The 20,834-nt window shown below is 41.2% G+C and overlaps 1 protein-coding gene and 1 long non-coding RNA gene across 5 annotated transcripts in view; one reads left to right on the top strand and one right to left on the bottom strand.

Annotated features, from left to right (window-relative positions):
* The window catches only part of LOC139551998 (protein zer-1 homolog), a 62,057-nt gene extending 42,502 nt beyond the window's left edge, over positions 1-19,555 (bottom strand). The window contains exons 1-3 of one of the 4 annotated variants that reach the window (XM_071363337.1): positions 19,261-19,555; positions 18,031-18,374; positions 17,579-17,729 (exon numbers count right to left, since the gene is read on the bottom strand). In XM_071363337.1, coding sequence (XP_071219438.1) covers positions 17,579-17,729; positions 18,031-18,197 — 318 coding nt within the window. In that variant the 5' untranslated portion in view covers positions 18,198-18,374; positions 19,261-19,555. Of the gene's footprint in view, positions 1-6,940; positions 7,528-17,578; positions 17,730-18,030; positions 18,375-18,718; positions 19,238-19,260 lie in introns of those variants that run through there. The other 3 variants (XM_071363338.1, XM_071363339.1, XM_071363340.1) reach the window with 3 other exon arrangements.
* LOC139552001 (uncharacterized) lies at positions 11,535-12,709 on the top strand. The gene is made up of 2 exons (XR_011670359.1): positions 11,535-12,054; positions 12,219-12,709. It is a non-coding gene; the product is annotated as an uncharacterized lncRNA (long non-coding RNA).
* Positions 19,556-20,834: the final 1,279 nt, after the last annotated feature.

The following is a 20,834-nucleotide window of genomic DNA, read 5'->3' as shown; positions in this document are numbered from 1 at the left end:
CAGTCGCTGTACTCATAATATACAGGAGAACTATGGTATTATGGTGAGGATAGCCGTGTTGCAATCGTTAGGCAAGGGCAATTTAACTGTAGGAAAGGATGAAACAGCGTCTGTGCCACCAGTAAGTACAGATAGTAGTATAAACCCGTGACTGTGCCTCGATCTAGGTTGAGCAAAACAAAACATGGCGGTGTTCGCCTTAGAAATCTCACTGGAATAAAGACCTCCTCCATTTCTGTCATTATTGAAAGAGATTGTGATATCTCACATCTCAAAATAGGGGTACTTAATGTTACATCCCTCACTTCCAAGGCAGTTATAGTCAATGAACTAATCACTGATCATAATCTTGATGTGATTGGCCTGACTGAAACATGGCTCAAGCTTGATACATTTATTGTGTTAAATAAGGCCTCTCCTCCTGGTTACACTAGTGACATATCCCCTGCGCATCCCTCAAAGGCGGAGGTATTGCTAACATTTATGACAGCAAAAACAATTTTACACACACAAAAAAAAATACTGTTTTCATCTTTCGAGCTTCTAGTCATGAAATCTATGCAGCCTACTCAATCACTTTTTATAGCTACTGTTTACAAGCCTCCTGGGCCATATACAGCGTTCCTCACTGAGTTCCCTGAATTCCTATCGGACCTTGTAGTCATGGCAAATAATATTCCCATTTTTGGTGACTTTAATATTAACATGGAAAAGTCCACAGACCCACTCCAAAATGCTTTCGGAGCAATCATCGACTCAGTGGGTTTTGTCCAACAATGTCTCCGGACCTACTCACTGGCACAGTCATACCTTGCATCTAGTTTTGTCCCGTGGAATAAAATATTGTGGATCTAAATGTTTTTCCTCATAATCCCGGACTATTGGACCACCATTTTACTACATCTGCAATCGCAACAAATAATCTGCTCAGACCCCAACCAAGGATCATTGAAAGCTGTGCTATCAAACCACCCAAAGATTCCTAGAGGCCCTTCCAGACTCCCTCCACCTACCCAAGGACCTCAGAAGACAAAAATCGGTTAACCACAAACTGAGGATCAAAATGTAACCTTGCGTAATACCGTAGATGCAGACGCACCCCTAAAAACAAAAAACATTTGTCACATGAAATTTGTTCCTTGGTATACAGAAAATACCTGACCCCTGAAGCAAGCCTCCAGAAAATTGGAACGGAAATGGCGCTCCACCAAACTGGAAGTCTTCCGACTAGCTTGGAAAGACAGTACCACGCAATATCAAAGAGCCCTCACTGCTGCTCGATCATCCTATTTTTCCAACCTAATTGAGGAAAATAAGAACAATCCTAAAATTATTTTTAATACAGTCGCAAAGCTAACTAAAAACAGCATTCAACAAGAGAGGATAGCTTTCACTTCAGCAGTGCTAAATTCATGAACTTCTTCGATTTAAAAGATCATGATCATTAGAAAGCAAATTACAGACTCCACTTTGAATCTGCATATTTCTCCAAAGCTAAGGTTTCCTGAGTAAAACAGAACTGCCAGGACCTAGGATCAATGGAGACACTCAAGTTTTTTTAATCCTGTATCTCTTGACATTCATCGTAATAGTCATGGCCTCTAAACCGGCAAGCTGCATACTGGACCCTATTCCAACTAGAATCTCCCATTCCTCTCAAAACATTTTTTAAAAAGCTGTTGGGTAACAGCTCACTGCCTTCCTGAAGACAATGTATATGAAACGCTTGTCTGGTTTTAGTCCCCATCATAGCACTGAGACTGCACTCGTGAAGGTGGTAAATCACATTTTAATGGCATCAGACCAAGGCTCTGCATCTGTCCTCATGCTCCTAGACCTTAGCGCTGCTTTTGAAACCATCAATCACCACATACTTTTGGAGATATTGGAAAACCTAATTGGTCTACACGGACAAGTTCTCGCCTGGTTTAGATCTTATCTGTCGGAAAGATATCAGTTTGTCTCTGTGGATGGTTTGTCCTCTGACAAATCAATTGTAAATGTCGGCATTCATCAAGGTTCCGTTTTAGGACCTCTATTGTTTTCACTATATATTTTACCTCTTGGTGATGTCATTCGGAAACAAAATGTCAACTTTCACTGCTATGCGGACGACACACAGCTGTACATTTCGATGAAACATGGTGAAGCCCCAAAATTGCCCTCCCTGGAAGCCTGTGTTTCAGACATAAGGAACTGGATGGTGGATTTTTTTTACTTTTAAACTTGGACAAAACAGAGATGCTAGTTCTAGGACCCAAGAAACAAAGGGATTTACTGTTGGATCTGACAATTAATCTTGATGGTTGTACAGTCTCAAATAAAACTGAAGGATGTTGGCGTTACTCTGGACCCTGATCTCGCTTTTGACGAACATTTCAAGAATATTTCAAGGATCGATTTTTTTTCCATCTTCGTAACATTGCAAAAATCAGAAACTTTTGCCCCAAAATAATGCAGAAAAGCTAATCAATGCTTTTATCACTTATAGATTTGACAACTGCAATGCTCTACTCTCTGGCTACCCGGATAAAGCACTAAATAAAACTTCAATTAGTGCTAAACACGGCTGCTAGAATCACCGTGAGCTATAGTCAGCCTTGTCTCAGGGTAGTAAATTGGTAGTCTGTTGATATCCCTCGAGTGGTGTGGGGGCTGTGCTTTGGCAGAGTGGATGGGATTAAATCCTGCCTAGTTGGCCCTGTCCGGGGGTATCGTCGGGGAGGGCCACAGTGTCCCCCGACACACCCCTTTCTCAGTCTCCAGTATCTATGCTTTAATAGTCTATGTGCCAGGGAGGCTAGGGTCAGTCTGTTATATCTGGTGTAATTTTCCTGTCTTATATGATGTCCTGTGTGAATTTAAATATGATCCCTCTAATTCTCTTTCCCTCCCATCCCGGAGGACCTGAGCCCATGCCTCAGGACTACCTGGCCTGAAGATCCTGGCTGTCCCCAGTCCACCTGGTCGTGCTGCTGCTCCAGTTTCAACCGTTTTGCCTGTTGCTAGGGAACCCTGACCTGTTCACCGGACGTGCTACCTTGTCCGGGACCTGCTGTTTTCAACTCTCTCTCTCTCCACCGCACCTGCTGTCTCGACCTCTGAATGTTCTGCTAAGAAAAGCCAACTGATATTTACTCTTGAGGTACTGACCTGTGCACGCTCTACAACCACTGATTATTATTTGACTGTGGTGGTCAACTATGAACATTTCAAGAACAATCTGACCTTAAATGGCCATGTACTCTTATAATCTCCACCGGCACAGCCAGAAGAGGACTGGCCACCCCTCAGAGTCTGGTTCCTCTAGGTTTCTTCCTCGGCCCCTGCCTTTCTAGGGAGTTTTTCCCTAGCCACCATGCTTCTACATCTGCATTGCTTGCTGTTTTAGCACTTTGTGACATCTACTGACGTAAAAAGGGCTATATAAATACATTTGATTGTTTGATTGAAAACACCTAGCTGTCTGTTTAAACGACTATCACAGAGCTTGCACACCCATGAATACCCCACAAGACATGCGACTAGAGGTCTCTTCACAGTCCAAGTCCGAAACAAATTATGGGAGGCAGACAGTACTACATTGAGCCATGACTACATTGCTCGTCCATATATTTATATATTCTTAAATCCATTCCTTTACTTAGATGTATGTCTATTGGGTATATGTTGTGAAAAATATTCATGCAAGCAGTACAATCAGATTTAGAAAACTGATAAAAATACAACTTATGGAACAGCGGGGACCGTGACGAGACAAACACAGGCACATGCACACGATAACATTCGCACTATACACACATGTACACATGGATTTTGTGTTGTAGATATGTGGTAGTAGAGTAGTGGCCTGAGAGCACACACTTATTGTGTTATGAAATCTGTTTTGAAATGTATTTTAATGTTTTAAAAATGGTATAACAGGCTTAATTTTATTGGACCCCAGGAAGAGTAGCTGCTTCCTTGGCAGCAGCTAATGGGGATCCATAACAAATAAATACATGCTGGAGTAATGACTCTATGCAAATGTTGTTGATCAGTAGGCTAATAAGTCCCAAATGGAAGGCAAACAGGTTGTTTGTCATCCGAAGCACCATAGACTACACTGATCAGCCAGAACAAGCTCATTAACTCACTCCTATTGAATATGCATTCACCTGAATTGTGAGTAGGCCTACACCATCGTATTTGAATCATTATGCTATGTAGTTTGGTTAAAACAATCTAAGTCACATTTTAAAATGTGTTAATGCATACATGGCTGCTTCTGGGAAATGTCATCCAAATTTAATGATATTGAATATCATCCTCCTTTTTTGTAATACACCCCCCACCCCCAGGGCAACAACAGAGGGTTGAGCCTTGCCCCACCATATAGCTCATGACCCTCTTCAACAGCTAGAAGAGGGGCTTACAGGAGCAGGCATAACACCACAACCTCTCCTGTTGTAATTCCCTTCTGCCAGTGAAAAGTCAGAGGGTGAGTTACAGGGTCAAGTTGCTGGTTCAAGATCTGGAGTCAGAAAAGGAGTTGCAGGTTCTAGATCAGGATGGATCACAAGATCAGTCACCATCACCACTGTCTCACTTCACCATAACCACTGTCTCACTTCACCATCACCTTATCGGACTCTTCCTACACTATGACCGAAACCACCTCCACAGACCAGTGGCGTCCAAACTCAAACCGCAACTAGAGTGCATTCGGAAAGTTCAGACCCCTTTCCTTTTTCTACACTTTGTTAGGTTATAGCCTTTACACCGAACCCAAACCGGCTGCGCGCGTGCGCCATAATGCGCTATCGTGCATACATTTATTTTGTCCCCCTACACCATATATGTCAGAGTCAAGGCCCGCGGGCCACATCCGGCCCGCGAGAAGGTTTTTTACGGCCCCTGGGATGATCTTGATTTATTATTAGAACCGGCCCGCAGACCGCAGCAAGCCGGCAGCCCGCAGATCTTTTACACGCACCAATACTACATTTCCCACAATGCAACGGTGACGCACCGAGCAGTAGGCTGCTGTGTAAATGAGATGGAGCTGCCTTGGGAAAAACTCGTGGGTTTGACAACCGACGGAGCACCTGCGATGTGTGGACACAGGAGCGGACTGGTGGCGAAGATACGGGAAAAGATGCAAGAGGAAAACGCGACAGGTGAGCTGACAGCTTATCATTGTATCATACACCAGGAAGCGTTGTGCGGTAAAGCCTTGAAAATGGAGCATGTAATGAGCATCATCACGCGCACAGTTAACTTTATCAGAGCCAAAGGTTTGAATCACCGCCAGTTCAAGGCATTTCTGACGGAGTTAGAAACGGAGCATGGTGATTTGCCTTATCACACAGAGGTGCGATGGCTAAGCCAGGGAAAGGTGCTTCAAAGATGTTTCGAGCTTCGTGAGGAGATTTGTCTGTTCTTGGACAGCAAAGGGAAAGACACAACACAACTCCGAGACGAAATGTTTCTGTGTGAAATGGCTTTTCTGTGTGACATTACGAGTCATCTGAATGCAATGAACTTGCAGCTGCAGGGTCGGGATCATGTCATCTCTGATATGTACAGTACAGTGAAGGCATTTAAAACCAAACTGACTCTGTGGGAGACGCAGATGCGGAAAGAAAATTTGAGCCACTTTCCCAGCTGCCAGACCATGAAAGAGAAGCTCTCTACCAGTGCGTTCCCGAGCGCACAGTTGGCTGATAAAATAGGTATGCTTGCCGCTGACTTTCGACGCCGATTTGCTGACTTTGAAGCACAAAAAAGCAGGTTGGAACTGCTCGGTAACCCATTTGCTGTTGACGTGGAAAGCTCACCACCAAACCTCCAAATGGAGTTGATTGACCTCCAATGCAATGATGCACTGAGGGCAAAATATGCGGCAGTGGGTGCTGCGGAGTTCGCCCGTTTCCTCCCCGACACAATGCCCCAGCTGCGCATCCAGGCTGCTCAAACGTTGTCTATGTTTGGCAGCACATACCTGTGTGAACAACTGTTTTCTTTGATGAACCTGAACAAAACATCACACAGAAGTCGACTTACTGCTGAACACCTCCACTCAATTCTGAGGATTTCCTCAGCTCAGAGCCTTACCCCGAACATTGATGAACTTGTGGAAAAGATGGGACACCACCAAGTATCACCCTCAACCTCAAACAAGTGAACATTACTGTGCAATCACATATTTAGAGTTTTTACTCAGTTCAAGTTTAAAAGTTAAAGTTTAATATTTGTTTTCACTGCATGTTACTTCTCCTTAAACAAAGTGTTGTTTTTGATTAATAGATTTTTGCACTTTATTTTATTGTATTTCAATCCAATTATATTTTAAAAATATTTCAGTTGAGTGGATGATAGAAAATTGCTATTATTGTTTTTTTCTTTGAAGTAAATTTAGCCCACTTTTGCTAAAATAGAAAATATAGGCTACTGATGGTGCCTTGAATACCGGTTTCTTTCATTTAATGTTCATGTTATGGGGATTTTTATATAAAGGAAATTTGTCTTTTGTGTCTGTTGAAAATTAAAGATTACTGACAGAGCCATAAGAAAATATTGCTTTATTTATCTGATCATATTGGAATATATTTGTTAGGTTTTCAGTAGGTTCAATTAGGTTCACTAGACTATATGCGTCATTTAAAAATTTTTCAATGAACATTCGAACAGTCCGGCCCTCGGCTTGTAGCTAAATTTTTTATTTGGCCCTCCGTCCATTTGACTTTGACACCCCTGCCCTACACCAAACGCGATCACGACACGCAGGTTAAAATATCAAAACAAACTGAACCAATGACATTAATTTGGAGACAGGTCGAAAAGCATTAAACATGTATGGCTAGTTAGCTTGCACTTGCTAGCTAATTTGTCCTATTTAGCTAGCTTGCTGTTGCTAGCTAATTTGTCCTGGGATATAAACATTGAGTTGTTATTTTACCTGAACTGCACAAGGTCCTCTACTCCGAAAAATTAATCCACACATAAAACGGCCAACCGAATCGTTTCTAGTCATCTCTCCTCCTTCCAGGCTTTTTCATCTTTGAACTCATATGGTGATTGGCATCTACACTTTTACCACAACGACCGGCAACACAGTTCGTCTTTCAATCACCCACGTGGGTATAACCAATGAGGAGATGGCACGTGGGTACCTGCTTCTATAAACCAATGAGGAGATGGGAGAGGCAGGACTTTCAGCGAGTTCTATTTTAGCCCTTGGCATAGCAGACGCTCGTTGGCCGCGAGAGCAGTGTGGAGGCAATAATTGAATAACATAGATTTCTAAAATTATTTTGCAACGCTCACGTGTCCAGTCTGGTCAGCATGTCATTATAAAATATATATATTTTTAAACATCATTCTACACACAACACCCAATAATAACAAAGCGAAAAACTGTTGTCATTTCTGCAAATGTATAAAAATAAAACAGAAATACCTTATTTACTTATGTATTCAGACCCTTTGCTATGAGACTCAAAATTGAGCTCAGGTTCATTCTGTTTCCATTGATCATCTGTGAGATGTTTCTACAACTTGATTGTAATCCACCTGTGGTAAAATTCAATTGATTGGACATGATTTGGGAGCATTAAACCAGGCCGCTTTGAGTCTTTGAGGAGTAAGAGCAAAACCAGCAAAGACAGTTTTTTTTGGAGGCGGCTGTAGAAAAGGCTCTAATTTTTCTTATACTTTTTAGGGAACTGTCACTTTAATTAGACTTTTTGGTTAACTTTACCTTTAAATGCAGGCACCTCTGAGCCATAGAGATGTATAGAGATCGCATGGTATCAACGCTGCCCATGTTAAGATATGCTTTTGGGCACTAGAGACCTCTATACATATCCTTGCTCTAAACGCACCTGTAGCCAATTCCCTTAATAAATACCAAAGTTCTTTGTCTTTTAGTTCAGTGTCAAACAAGCCATGCCTTGGAAGAACTCTCCAGCATTTACCCCTTTATCTGTGTGTCCAATATCCAACCACAAACATATGGAAATGCAATGGATCATTGTTTGGGACAAATAAATGGGAGCTAAATCTCTCTAAACTGGAACATAAAAGTCTCTCTCCCTATCCTTGTTCTCTTATTGAAAGGGACACCTGCAACCTGTATCAGCTCCTATGTCACTCAGTGCAATCTTAAATAAGCAACCTGCCTTAACACACAGTGACGTCTGCCATTCCATATTGAGGCAAACATGCAACAGCACTGTGCCATTTTATCTTTCCTCGATTCCTTGCCTTTTTTTGTGCCTCCTCGGAGAGGACCCAAGGTTCCTCCCCTCAGACCTCCAATGGGTTTTGAGAAGGAGGCGAGTAGCAAGGAAGTTCATGTCATTTTAGGTGGAATCTTATGTGAATGATACATTTGTATTATTTTTTTTGCACGTATACACTACATATACACAGCACAAAAGTATGTGGACACTTGGCTATTTTAGCCAAACCCGTTGCTGACAGGTGTATAAAATTGAGCACACAGCCATGCAACCTCCATAAAGAAAAATTGGCATTAGAATGGCCTTACTGAAGAGCTTAGTGACTTTCAACGTGGCAGTGTCATAGGATGCCACCTTTCCAACAAATCAGTTCGTCATATTTCTGCCCTGCTAGAGCTGCCACGGTCAATTGTAAGTGCTGTTATGGTGAAATGGAAATGTCTAGGAGCAACAACGGCTCAGTCGCAAAGTGGTAGGCCATACAAGCTCACTGAATGGGACCACCGAGTGTTCGCGGTCATCTGTCCTCGGTTGTAACACTATCAAGTTCCAAACTGCCTCTGGAAGCAACGTCAGCACAAGAACTCATGAAATGGGTTTCCATGGCCGAGCGGCCACATACAAGCATAAGACCACCATGCGTAATGCAAAGCGTCGGCTGGAGTGGTGTAAAGCTCGCCGTTATTGGACTCTGGAGCAGTGGAAACCGCGTTCTCCGGAGTGATGAATCATGCTTTACCAGTCCGACGGATGAATCTGGGTTTGGTGGATGCCAGGAGAACGCTACCTGCCCGAATGCAGTGACAACTGTAAAGTTTGGTGGATAAGGAATAATGGTCTGGGGCTCTTTTTCATGGCCCCTTAGAAATCTTAACTCTAGACAATATTGTGCTTCCAACTTTGTGGCAACAGTTTGCGGAATGCCCTTTCCTGTTTTAGCATGACAATGACCCCGTGCACAAAGCGAAGTCCATAAGGAAATGGTTTGTCGAGATCGGTGTAGAAGAACTTGACTGGCCTGCACAGAGCCCTGACCTCAACCCCATTGAACACCTTTGGGAAGAATTGGAATGCTGACTGCGAGCCAGGCCTAATCACCCAACATCAGTGCCCGACCTCACCAATGCTCTTGTGGCTGAATGGAAGCAAGTCCCAGCAACAATGTTCCATCATCTTGTGGAAAGCCTTCCCAGAAGAGTGGAGGCTGTTATAGCAGCAAAGGGGGGACCAACTCCATATTAATGCCAATGATTTTGGAATGAGATATTTGACAAGGAGGTGTCCACTTACACTGCATGACCAAAAGTATCTTAAACCAGCCCCCCAAAAAAATCTGCCAATTTCTAAAATGTACATTTCTGTGAAACTGTGTACGTTTTACTTGTGGATTTTGAAAATAAAAAATGAACTCAAGCTGTGTCAATGTGTTTGTCTACATGCTGCCATTTTAAAAACAATGCAGATATTGGAGTAAACCTATTATGGGTTAAGACAAGTAACTATGATTAAGGGCAAACATAAGCTTGAAAGCTGAGTTTGAATAAGACATCCGATTAAAACATTGTATTTATAACAGCTGGTTTTACTATATCTAATAAATAACCGAATCATTGATGTAGTAATAGATACAATAAATGCATGTCTTTAGTCTGCCCCTGCAAACCGGTCAGCATATGTGTCATGACACTCCCTCATCTGATTGGTCGAGTAGGCGGGCCTTCTGACTTTGTGGCTCTGGTAACTTTTGATGACCCACTGGATAGGTCAAGGGCAAGCATTTGTTAGTTCGTCCATCACTCCAGTGTAAGTGACCATTCTAGACACCCACCGCCTCTAAGCCCGTCCCCCACCAGCCTGAAATCCAATCAGAAAAAAAGACCCAAAGATACCAAGACTTGAGAGAGCAACTTAAGAAATTGAGAGTGAAAACTTGACAAAGACGTGATTATTGTTCAACAATTTGATGCTTTCAAATAAAAGAAATGTGCATGTTTCTTTGCTTGCAGTTTTATATTTTGGGATTCAGGCATTTTTCTTTTTGATCTGCGGCAATGATGTTCTGCTCGCCCAGAGTCACACTTGCAAGCTCAAGTTTGGCATGTCCGCTCGCAGACCAAATTTCTGCGCTCTCCCTCTGCGCTCTCGACTCAGCGTTTGCTTGCTCAACGTTGTTTCATCTTGCTCGACAGCGCCATCTCGCGTACAATGAACTTTAGAGGCCGATTTGACGCCATAGTATTTTGATATGTATTGTTGTGATATACAGAGCTCATCTGGAAAAGAGACCTTGGTCTCAACATTTCCTCCCTGTCAAAATAAAGGTTAAATACATTTTACAAAATGGTGCATGAATGTCAAAGAATTAAGGATATTAACCTACTACAGAGTGACACCGTAAAGGCAGCATAGCATAATCGCTCCAGTAAATTCTGTAAAATATTAGTAATATTGTGTTGTTTTTGATTGCATTTTTTAAATTCGTATTATTAACAGTGTATTTCATTATAAAACTGTCAAGTAAGATCAGAAGGATGGTTGGTTTGACAAGCTAGCTAACTGGCTAGCATGTTATGTTTTTTGAGCAGAGAAGCCCTAAGCAAGAGGAAAGCAGAGATGTGGACAAATGCTCGGGAAGACTACAGGCTGCTTTAGAATACCCCTGAGGTGCGGTGAGCCTTCCGGCGGCCCCATCGGCTGCTGGGGCATCACCCAAGTGGGTGCTGCGTGATCAGTGGTGGTCAAGGAGTAGCTTTCTAGCTACAGAGACCAGACTGCTCTGTTTAATGGTTCTGGACCACAGTCTTCATTGCTCCAAGACCAGACTGACCCTGATTGAGGCTCCCGGGGCTTACCCCTGGCTATGACCGTGATGCTCTCTCCCAAGAACATTTAGCACTTGATTTGTTTATTTAATTATTTGTTTATTTATTTAGGCATGGACTGTACACTGCAATTCAGTTTTTAGCTGCCAATGTTGTACACCATGACAAACTAAACTCGGAATACTGGGTGATTAGTGAAAACAGGACACCACTTGGTCCCTGTCCTCCAAATGGGAGGGTTGGATGACACAAGGTGACAGGTGTCCTTTACCACGGTCTCCCCCACCACGGTTTCCCCCAACCATTATATATGATGTATAGGCATTCATGTCAAGGTCTATTACTATATAAACTGTGTCAACACTGGACAGTTGGTTTGAATCTTTGCGTACAACAGTTATTATACAGTGAGTCGTTTTGCACTACATTTTGTTATGAAATAATGCATTTTTGCTAATGAATTATCCTTATTAAGATGACAGTTGAATTATTAGCATTATGCTCACTATGCACAATGTACAAAACATTAGGAACGCCTTCCTAATAATTGCACCCTTTTGTCCTCTGAACAGCATGGACTCTACAAGTGTTCCACAGGGATGCTGGCCCATGTTGACTCCAATGCTTCTCACAGTTGTGTCAAGCTGGCTGGATGTCCTTTGGAACAGCACTGCATTTCTTGACACACTCAAACCAGTGCGCCTTGCACCTACTACAGTGGTTCCTCCTTTAAAAGTTGCGAGCTTGCACCGCGGGACTGAGAGGTACCCAGCGTCACAGCTTCATTGCTCCAGAACACCACAAGGGGGAGTTAGAGCACTCATTATGCATTTGGTTCCCAAGGTTTTTATATGACCAATCATATCGAGTGGTTCCAAAGATGAAATTGACACGAGCCACCCGTCCCTGGGTGAAGATGGCTGACAAAACATTACGGTGGAACCAAATGTAAAGTGGTTATAACGCCATAATGAGTCAAGCAAAAAATTTACAATTGAGAGGAATAGGTTAGTTAATGTAGAGACAAACATTTGTGCATTTTTTTTGTCATAAAGTTAATTTACGGAAATTGCTATTTAGCAAGTTAGCTGACTAGCTAACATTAGCCAGCTAGCTAGCTAGTGTTATGACAGGAGAATTAATTTATAATTTGTGTTGTTTAATGTTTTAGGGACTCTTGAGAAAACCAGGCTGTCGTCTTGTGGAACAGTGGATGTAAAGAATCTAGCTAGCTAAAGCATTTACTGCAAAATGAATGTACAATTGTGTAAGCTTGCCTTGCAATGCAGCTGAAGTAACATATCTAGCTAACTATTTACTTGTTATTATGTAGTGGAGGGAAAAAAATAACTGTATACCTATGGATGTGTAGCTAGCTACAGTATGTAGCCGATCTGTGTATGGACCCTAAAACGTTTGCTATGAATATTAATTCAAAACTTATGAACCTCAGCTATCATAGTTGTTGTATCAAGTCCGAATGGCATTAATGAAGCCTATGGATAGAGTATAATAACTTTATTGTGCCACGGATGAAAGTCCTATATACATGTACTGTAGTTATTACCGCGCATGAGATTCCCACATTGTTGCCTGTACATTGAATATATTCACTGATAATGTACTCTTCCTTGGCAAATAAAGGTGCAGTTCAGGTATGAATCTCTGAGATATTATTTTTCAGTCATTTCAAACTCCATTATTTGAATGATGGAATGTCTGCATGTATGTATTACAATTATACACTTCAACAGTGTTTACCACTCCTGCTTCTGGGACATCAATGATTACACACTGTAACTATGCAATAGACTAGAAACATGATTTAAGTAAAGGCTGATTTGTAATTCATATATACAGAAAAAAAACGATGCATATCTAACTCCCTTCATTTGCATTAATCTGAGGACACAGGATAGTATTTCAATGAGATACTTAATTTCAACCAGTGGAGAATGTGAAACGCTTTATTGAAAGAAGATCATTATCCAGGTGTTATAAATACATAATACATGCATTATAATTGTAATATTATATTATAAATACAAGTTCAATCTGTACTTCAATGCACATATGGTGTGCATTATAAAACGAGGAAGAGAGAGGTGTAGAAGACAGAAAGGGAAATAGGTAAGAACAGCGGCAGGCAGCATATGATTAATGAATTACAGTGCTACCCTAATATTCTCTCAGTTCATAACCAGCCTTTGGCCCCCAGTCAGCCTGAAGGTTATCTTAAGAGCGGGTGAGGTGGCAATGACGGGACTGGCTTCCTCTCTCACATCAAAACATACCTGCAGACGAGAGACAGGTGGATAGAGAGAGAGCATGATTAAGCCTTGTTTTTTTTTATTCTAACACGGTCAGTGATCATAATCATCAGGAGGTGAAATGCAAAACTGACCTTGGATCATTAACTCTGGGACTACTACATCTCTGTCTGTATTTCAATGTAAAGCATATCCTTAATAATACTTCCTGTTGACCCGACCAAGTGACCTCTCACCTATGATCATGCTGTGCCCTCTGTGTCAGCCAGTTCAGATGCGGGAGGGGTTCACCAAAACAGCTGATATAACCTAGAGGATTTAGGGAGATGGGGGAAAGGGATGAAGTGAATTAGAGAGATGTTATTGTGTGTGTGTGGGGTCCCACCTGGTGTCCACACTAAGTGGCTACAGAGCACTTTATGCTGAAAAACAGACACATGAGGACAAACAATAGAAGATAATGTCAATAGAAGATACTGTATGTGACGCAGACACCTATCGGAGTGTACCTGAAACATTTAAATATAGAGGGCTATGTGTCTCACCACTTGGTTATTGCAAGGTTAACCCCCAGGGAAATCATGACATGGCAGCAACAGACACATGAGGACAAACAATAGAAGATAATGTCAATAGAAGATACTGTATGTGACGCAGACACCTATCGGGAGTGTACCTGAAACATTTAAATATAGAGGGCTATGTGTCTCACCACTTGGTTATTGCAAGGTTAACCCCCAGGGAAATCATGACATGGCAGCAACAGATAGTCCAGTGAAAATTGCTGTGTGTTTATGTGGTGTAAATCTGAAAATTAGCAGCTGACATCTTCAGGGTTTTTTAATTAATACATGTGAGACAGGTTCCATGTACAAAAAGACAGGCAGAGATGGAGAGAGAAAAAGAACACAGAACAGTTTAACTACCTCTGGTTGCACTTTTGCCAGCAATAAAGCTTCCACGGCCTGTTCCTCGGACAGTGAACAACTGGAAAAATCTACATTTTCGACCCCTTGATCAGCTCGTACTCTGAAAGTAAAGAAAATAGTTATTGTTTTCATATCTACAAAAAATAAGCTGAGTTATGACCGTTAAATATAAAGCAGCAGATGTCATTTTCAGGATACATCAATACAGCACAGAAAGCCTAACACCAGACTGGTATTGTGGTTGTTCATTAGGTGATGGGAAATATGCAATGATACCTGCACCATCTACACGCTGCAAAAACTCTTCGTGACAGACATAGTGTTCTTTCATCCATCTGTAAAAAAAAAAAAAAAAAAGGCTAACCGTTACACTGTCATGAAATATGTTTATATATCAACTATGAAACAAATATGACATGGCCTGCTTATGAGTTGCCATGAAAGAAAGTTAAAATAATTCAACTGAAAATGGCGAGAACAAAAGCATTTAGCTACGAACGCCTGATTAGCTTGAGAATAATAATTGCATGATTTATCATTCTACGGTATTCATGTATGTAATATAGTAGAATGTTATGAACATACACTGAATCGTAGGAGCTAACTGCTAGCTGTGTGAAAGTTGGACTGAAGAACGCCCAGTGCTGCTTACCTGAGATGCCATCATCACACAGTCCTTCTTCGTAGGTGTCCGCTATGACTTCCTTTGTGTCGGAAAAAAGTTGCTTTCAGAACAATTATTTTTGATTGAAAATAAAGTTTTGCTCTCGACAAAAAGACACAACTGTACCTCAATAGCATATAACAATTTGCCTGTGAATAACCACACCTTCATACAAACGTGCTACTGTATGCAGAATTCTTGACGCACAACCGAGTGAATTCTTGACGCACAAAGTGCGTCAGAGGGAAAGGAACGAGATGGGAACAACAACAATTTGTTGCAAGTTGGGCTAATAGCTGAACAATAGACTATGCAACCATTACTAAAGAATAGTCTAATAGCCGAGGTAGGTGTGAAAAAAAACCTCCTATCGCAGACCAGATTTGCCCTAATGACCAAGGGACCAATGACCATTACTCAATGTAATAAAGTAATGACTTTTCAAATAAGTTACCTTACACGTTATGTTGGCTGACAATTTGTTAGCTACGCTGTCCTTACGAACCACATAGCATATCATTACAGCAGTATGTACCGGTATGTTAGCTAGCTACCTAACGTTAGCAGATATACATCAAACTTGACAGAATATTAACTAAAGGCTATCTGACTAACCAACGTTTACTGACTTGATTAATTCCTGTCATTCTTAGCTTAGCTAAATGGTATAGTCGTTGTGCGTTCTCAATGGACATTTGGGTGCTTTTGTAAATTCGCTCTGGCTATCTACACCGATTTCAGAGCACTCTCATCTGAGTGTACCAGAGCACAGAATAATGACCTTACTCAACACCGGTTGAATATGGCCGGTGTCAGTAAAGTCGGCAAAAAAGCGTAATTAAATTGTTTCCAGCAGCACAGTCACTAACGCTCCGGTTAACACAAAAACTGCCTGACTAGTTCTGCTAGGGCAAGTAAATTTGTGTCTGGAAGTAGCAAGCCAACATTAGCTTGGGTGCTTGACTGCCGTTGTAAGGCCAGAATGCTCAAATCAACCCTACTCATCGGCCTTAACGTCCAGTTCACGCACCGAGAGCTCAACAGTCTGAATTTACAAACTGACAACGCTCAGAATTTATGAGCGTCACGTTGTACAGCGCCATATTTTCTGTTCCATCCTAACGGAAGCCCAGAGGGTTTTTCATTTTTCATAGAATAGAATCACCGTAATATTAATCAAATTAATTAAGCAAGTACCAGTCAAAAGTTTGGACACGCCTACTCCTTCCAGTATTTTTATTTGTACTATTTTCTACATTGTAGAATAATAGTGAAGACATCACAACTATGAAATAACACCGGTCTCCCGCGTGCCCTGCATTCTGTAGTACAGACATGGCCTGCTCTCCCTTATGTAAGGAATTAGGCACTTTCCCATGTTTACTACAGTATGCATTGTAGACTGCAGAGTAGCCTAATAAACAAATAAACACATTTCATTAAAAAATACTCTTTCAAATTGCAGATGTTGATTTAGTTATGGATCCATAACGAATTACTATGGGAATAAATATCACTGATTTACAGAAATATTGGAACAAAGTTGTCTCTTGAAGGTAAACAATTTAGAATCCTCCAATCCTGTAGCCTACTCCCTACCGTCACGTTGTACAGCGGGATATTTTGCATTCCATCCTAATGGAAACCCTGTGGGTTTCGTTTTTCTCTGAATAGAAACACCATAATATTAATCAAATTAATTAAGCCAAATTTCTTAAAATCAATCCCATATACTATGTTATTACAAAAATGGTTTTAAATTCTCTGGTAATGCCAATACGGATTAGTATCAAATGCTTCTCAAAGATGCCCTCTGGTGGTCAAACTAGAAATAACTTGCAGCAACAAAAAATGGCTGACAATTTACAGAATTCTGAATTCACAGAATTCTGCAGAATTCACACGCAAGGTGTGGCGCAGTATGACGCAAGTTTTAAAGGAGGAACCACTGTACCATACCCCATTCAAAGGCACTTAAATATTTTGCCCATCCACCCTCTGAATGGATGAATACACAAACCATTTCTTTAACCTGTCTCCCCCCTTCATCTACACTGATGAAAGTGGATTTAACAGGCGACATCAATAAGGGATCATAGCTTTCACCTGGATTCACCTGGTGAGTCTATGTCATAGAAAGAGCAGGTGTTCTTAATGCTTTGTTCACTCATAGTATGTGCTTTTTTTCAATGAGTAAAATTTTGCCATTGGACATAATTATACTTTTTTTTGCATCAGTGCGTCTGGCTGTTGTTTTGGTCCTGATTAGAAAGAAGGTATTGTCATGGCTTATTTGTTTAGAAAGAAGGTATTGTCATGGCTTATTTGTTTAGAGGTTAGCTTAGGCCTAAGGTACTTGGAGAAACCATTCCAATGCCCTCCAGAAGGAACCACTGCCACCCCACCCGTTTCATGTATGAAAAACGCAGCAGGGGCACTTGTGGGATTTCAATGTATTTTTTTTATTCACCATCACTCGAAAACCCATTAGTGCCCCTGCTGCCTTTACAGGAAATACAAAAGCAGCATGACATTTTAGGGCACTCTAGTCTACCTATAGCCTGCTCTCAGATCTGTTTGTACTGTATAGCCAACCCCTATGGTCCACAGGGGCTATACAGCACAAACAGAACTGGGACCAGACTAATCTACCTCCACAATGTCCCACCTGTTTCCCAATGGCCTCCAGGTCCCTGTCACGCACAAAGTCCTCCCTCAGCTGTACCCGGGTGAGCCTGGTGCTGTGCGGGTCCGAGAACAGCTGGAAGAAGCCGTCCTGCGGCTCAAAGTTACTGTCCATATGGACCAGCTCCATGTATCTGTGAAGATAGATACATAAAACAGCAGAAAAATTATTATTCAAGACATAAGATCAAATTGATATATAGTATCAAACTATGGTTGGCATTTGACAATTCATTTACATACATTATACATTGAGATTTGAAGCAAGTCATAAATCAATGCTCAGGAGCTGCTGCTAATAAAGTGATTGATCATGAAAGCATCCTTGACACCCGATAAGACCATAGTAACATAATGTGAAAAATTAGACAAACCAACAAGCAAAACCAGTCTGACATTGCTTAATTGAACATTAGGATTAGCAATTATACGTACGTGTTGACCAGCTTGTCACAGATCTCGCTGGGCAGGAAGATGTCTGAGCGCAGGCAGAGCTTGTTCCTCTCTCCCAGGTAGCACATGGTCCTCCTCAGGTTCCTCAGGCAGAAGGCTGTGGTCAGTGCCATGAGGCTGTCGGGGTTGTCCCCTGCCTTGGCTGCCATGTCGGCTGCTGCTTCTCACTTCCCCTCTGTTTGACAACAGGGCAAAGCAGGTGGCCTCAGGAGGTAGGTGCCAGGCAGCTCTCAAAGGGTAGGCATCGGGATAGATGAGGTGGTCACAGAAGAGGCAGTGTGTGCTCAAGACCTCCCTAACTCAGGGGTTAGGTCTACAAGAAGCTGCTGGGGACAAAGACAAGTTGTTGTCATTAGGATACTTGACATTGCTTTGATAGAAATATCAAAAAGTATATACTTCATGTTTATGGAAATGGCAATTACAGTCTAATGATGCAAGTTATTATCATAAACTCATTGTTAACACTGTAAATCGTGTCATAAAAAAGTAGGATTAAGACTGTAAACAAAGTATTTGGCTAGCTAGTTCGCTAAATAAAGAAAGCGTTTCCATTTGAGCAACACCTAAACAAGTGGGACTTGGCAGGTTAAATTCGTACCAGTTTGTCTGCTACATGGCCAAACTAAATGGAAAATCCAATTGAATCTCAGCTTACATAGTAACTTACTTTCAAGCCGTTATGTCTCCATTTGAGCAAAACCGATTACGAAAAAGTCGGTGCTTGTATTCGATAACATATTGTATTAGAAGTATGAATTTCAGCAACCCGCGAAACAGCCTCAGTTGTACAGGACCAAAATAAGTACATGTAAAAAATTACAATTCTGAAAAAGCTTACAAGTATCGACTAAGGGACTCAATGTTGTTGCTAGCAAATCGCGCAACGGAGTTGAGAGTTCGGTCCTGACCTCAGCTAGATGAGCGTACAGTGCGCCATGGCTGGCTAACTGACTACTGTAACGTTAGCTGTATCAAAAGTGTCAAGTACGAATGTATATTTATGTAGTGTAACCTGCAACCATGACATATAGCTATTTTGCTAAATAACGTTAGTTAGCTACATCAAATCCATTGCTGGCTAGCTCAGCTACTGTAACTCGCGTTAATTAGATTCATTAGCTAGCTAGTGAATCAATGTTTGGCGATCTAGCTACTTTACACAGGATTTGTCCACATTGCTCATTTGCAGTTTATCGGACACTGTCATACCTTAGCTTTCTTTGGTTGATTCAATTCATTTATTGTTTTATCATTTATATTCTTTCGTGTTCGTCTGATGTCAACAAAACAAGCTCCTTTTCCGGTTCATCTGTGTTGTTAGGAATTGCTTCCTGCTTCAGGGGAAGGTTCTGTTAATTATTTCCCATTGAATTTTAAGAAAGCATATTGTTGCATGTTCACTGTTAGTTAAATCCTCTCCACATTTTGGATAAGGAAGGTAGCGGACTATTTGCATTGACACCCTTATTTTATTATTATTTTTTGCACTGGCTCGATGTACAGTCACTTGACTCTAACCACACACACTGTCCATTGGACGCTGCTGAGAGGAGGACGGCTCATAGTAATGGCTGGAATGGAGTCAATGGAGTGGTATCAACCACATGGAAACCACATCTTTGATGTGTTTGATACCCTTCCTCCCCTCAGCAGCCTCCACGGAAACACAGACACTCTGTTTATTATCTATGCATAGTCAATTTACCCCTAACTACATGTACAATTACCTCAACTACCCTGTACTCCTGTACAGGAACTCGGTACAGGAACCACTTCTATATAGCCTCGTTATTGTTATTTCATATCAAATCAAAGTTTCTTTGTTATTTACAAGCACTAACCAACAGTGCAATTTTTAAGTACAAAAATAGGTATTAGGTAAACAATAGATGAGTAAAGAAATATAAAATAAAAAACTAAAATGACAGTGAAAATAACAGTAGCATGGTGGTACCGGTACAGAGTCAATGTGCGGGGGCACCGGTTAGTCGGACTAATTGAGGTAATATGTACATGTAGATATAGTTAAAATGACTATGCATAGATGGTAAACAGAGAGTAGCAGCAGCGTAAAAGAGTGAGTTGGCGGGTGGGGGGACACAATGCAAATAGTCCGGGTAGCCAATGTACGGGGGGGCACTGGTTAGTCAGGCTAATTGAAGTACTATCTACGTGAATGTATTTTTATTGTGTTACTAGTTTTCCTTTAGTTTATTTAGCAAATTTGTCTTACTTACTTTTTTAAAAACTCTGCATTGTTGGTTAAGGGCTCCTAAGTAAGCATTTCACGGTAATACAATTTGTTTAATGTTTTTTTATTAGCTATCTCAAACTGATGAGTTTTAATGAACTTGTAGCCAGGTCTGGCATAGCACACACTACACAAAATATGTGCATAGTTACTGCAATAAACGAATCTAATTATTATTTACATAAAATAATGCAAAGTAGAAGATTAACGATTGATTATGGTGACAAGGAATAACAAAAAAAATAGCAGTGGTAATCCTAGCCCTAATTCATAAGTCAAATTCCATTAGGCCATTGGTACACTTTTCTTTTATATATATATATTTTTCACCTTTATTTAACCAGGTAGGCTAGTTGAGAACAAGTTATCATTTACAACTGAGACCTGGACGAGATAAATTAAAGCAGTGCGACAAAAACAACAACATAGAGTTACACATGGGATAAACAAACGTACAGTCAATAACACAATAGAAAATCTGTATACAGTGTGTGCAAATTAAGTAAGGAGGTAAGGCCATAGGCCATAGTGA

Source organism: Salvelinus alpinus, chromosome 24, assembly GCF_045679555.1.
Source record: "Salvelinus alpinus chromosome 24, SLU_Salpinus.1, whole genome shotgun sequence".
Taxonomy (NCBI): Eukaryota; Metazoa; Chordata; class Actinopteri; order Salmoniformes; family Salmonidae; genus Salvelinus; species Salvelinus alpinus.
This window is presented reverse-complemented; position numbering and strand designations above follow the sequence as displayed.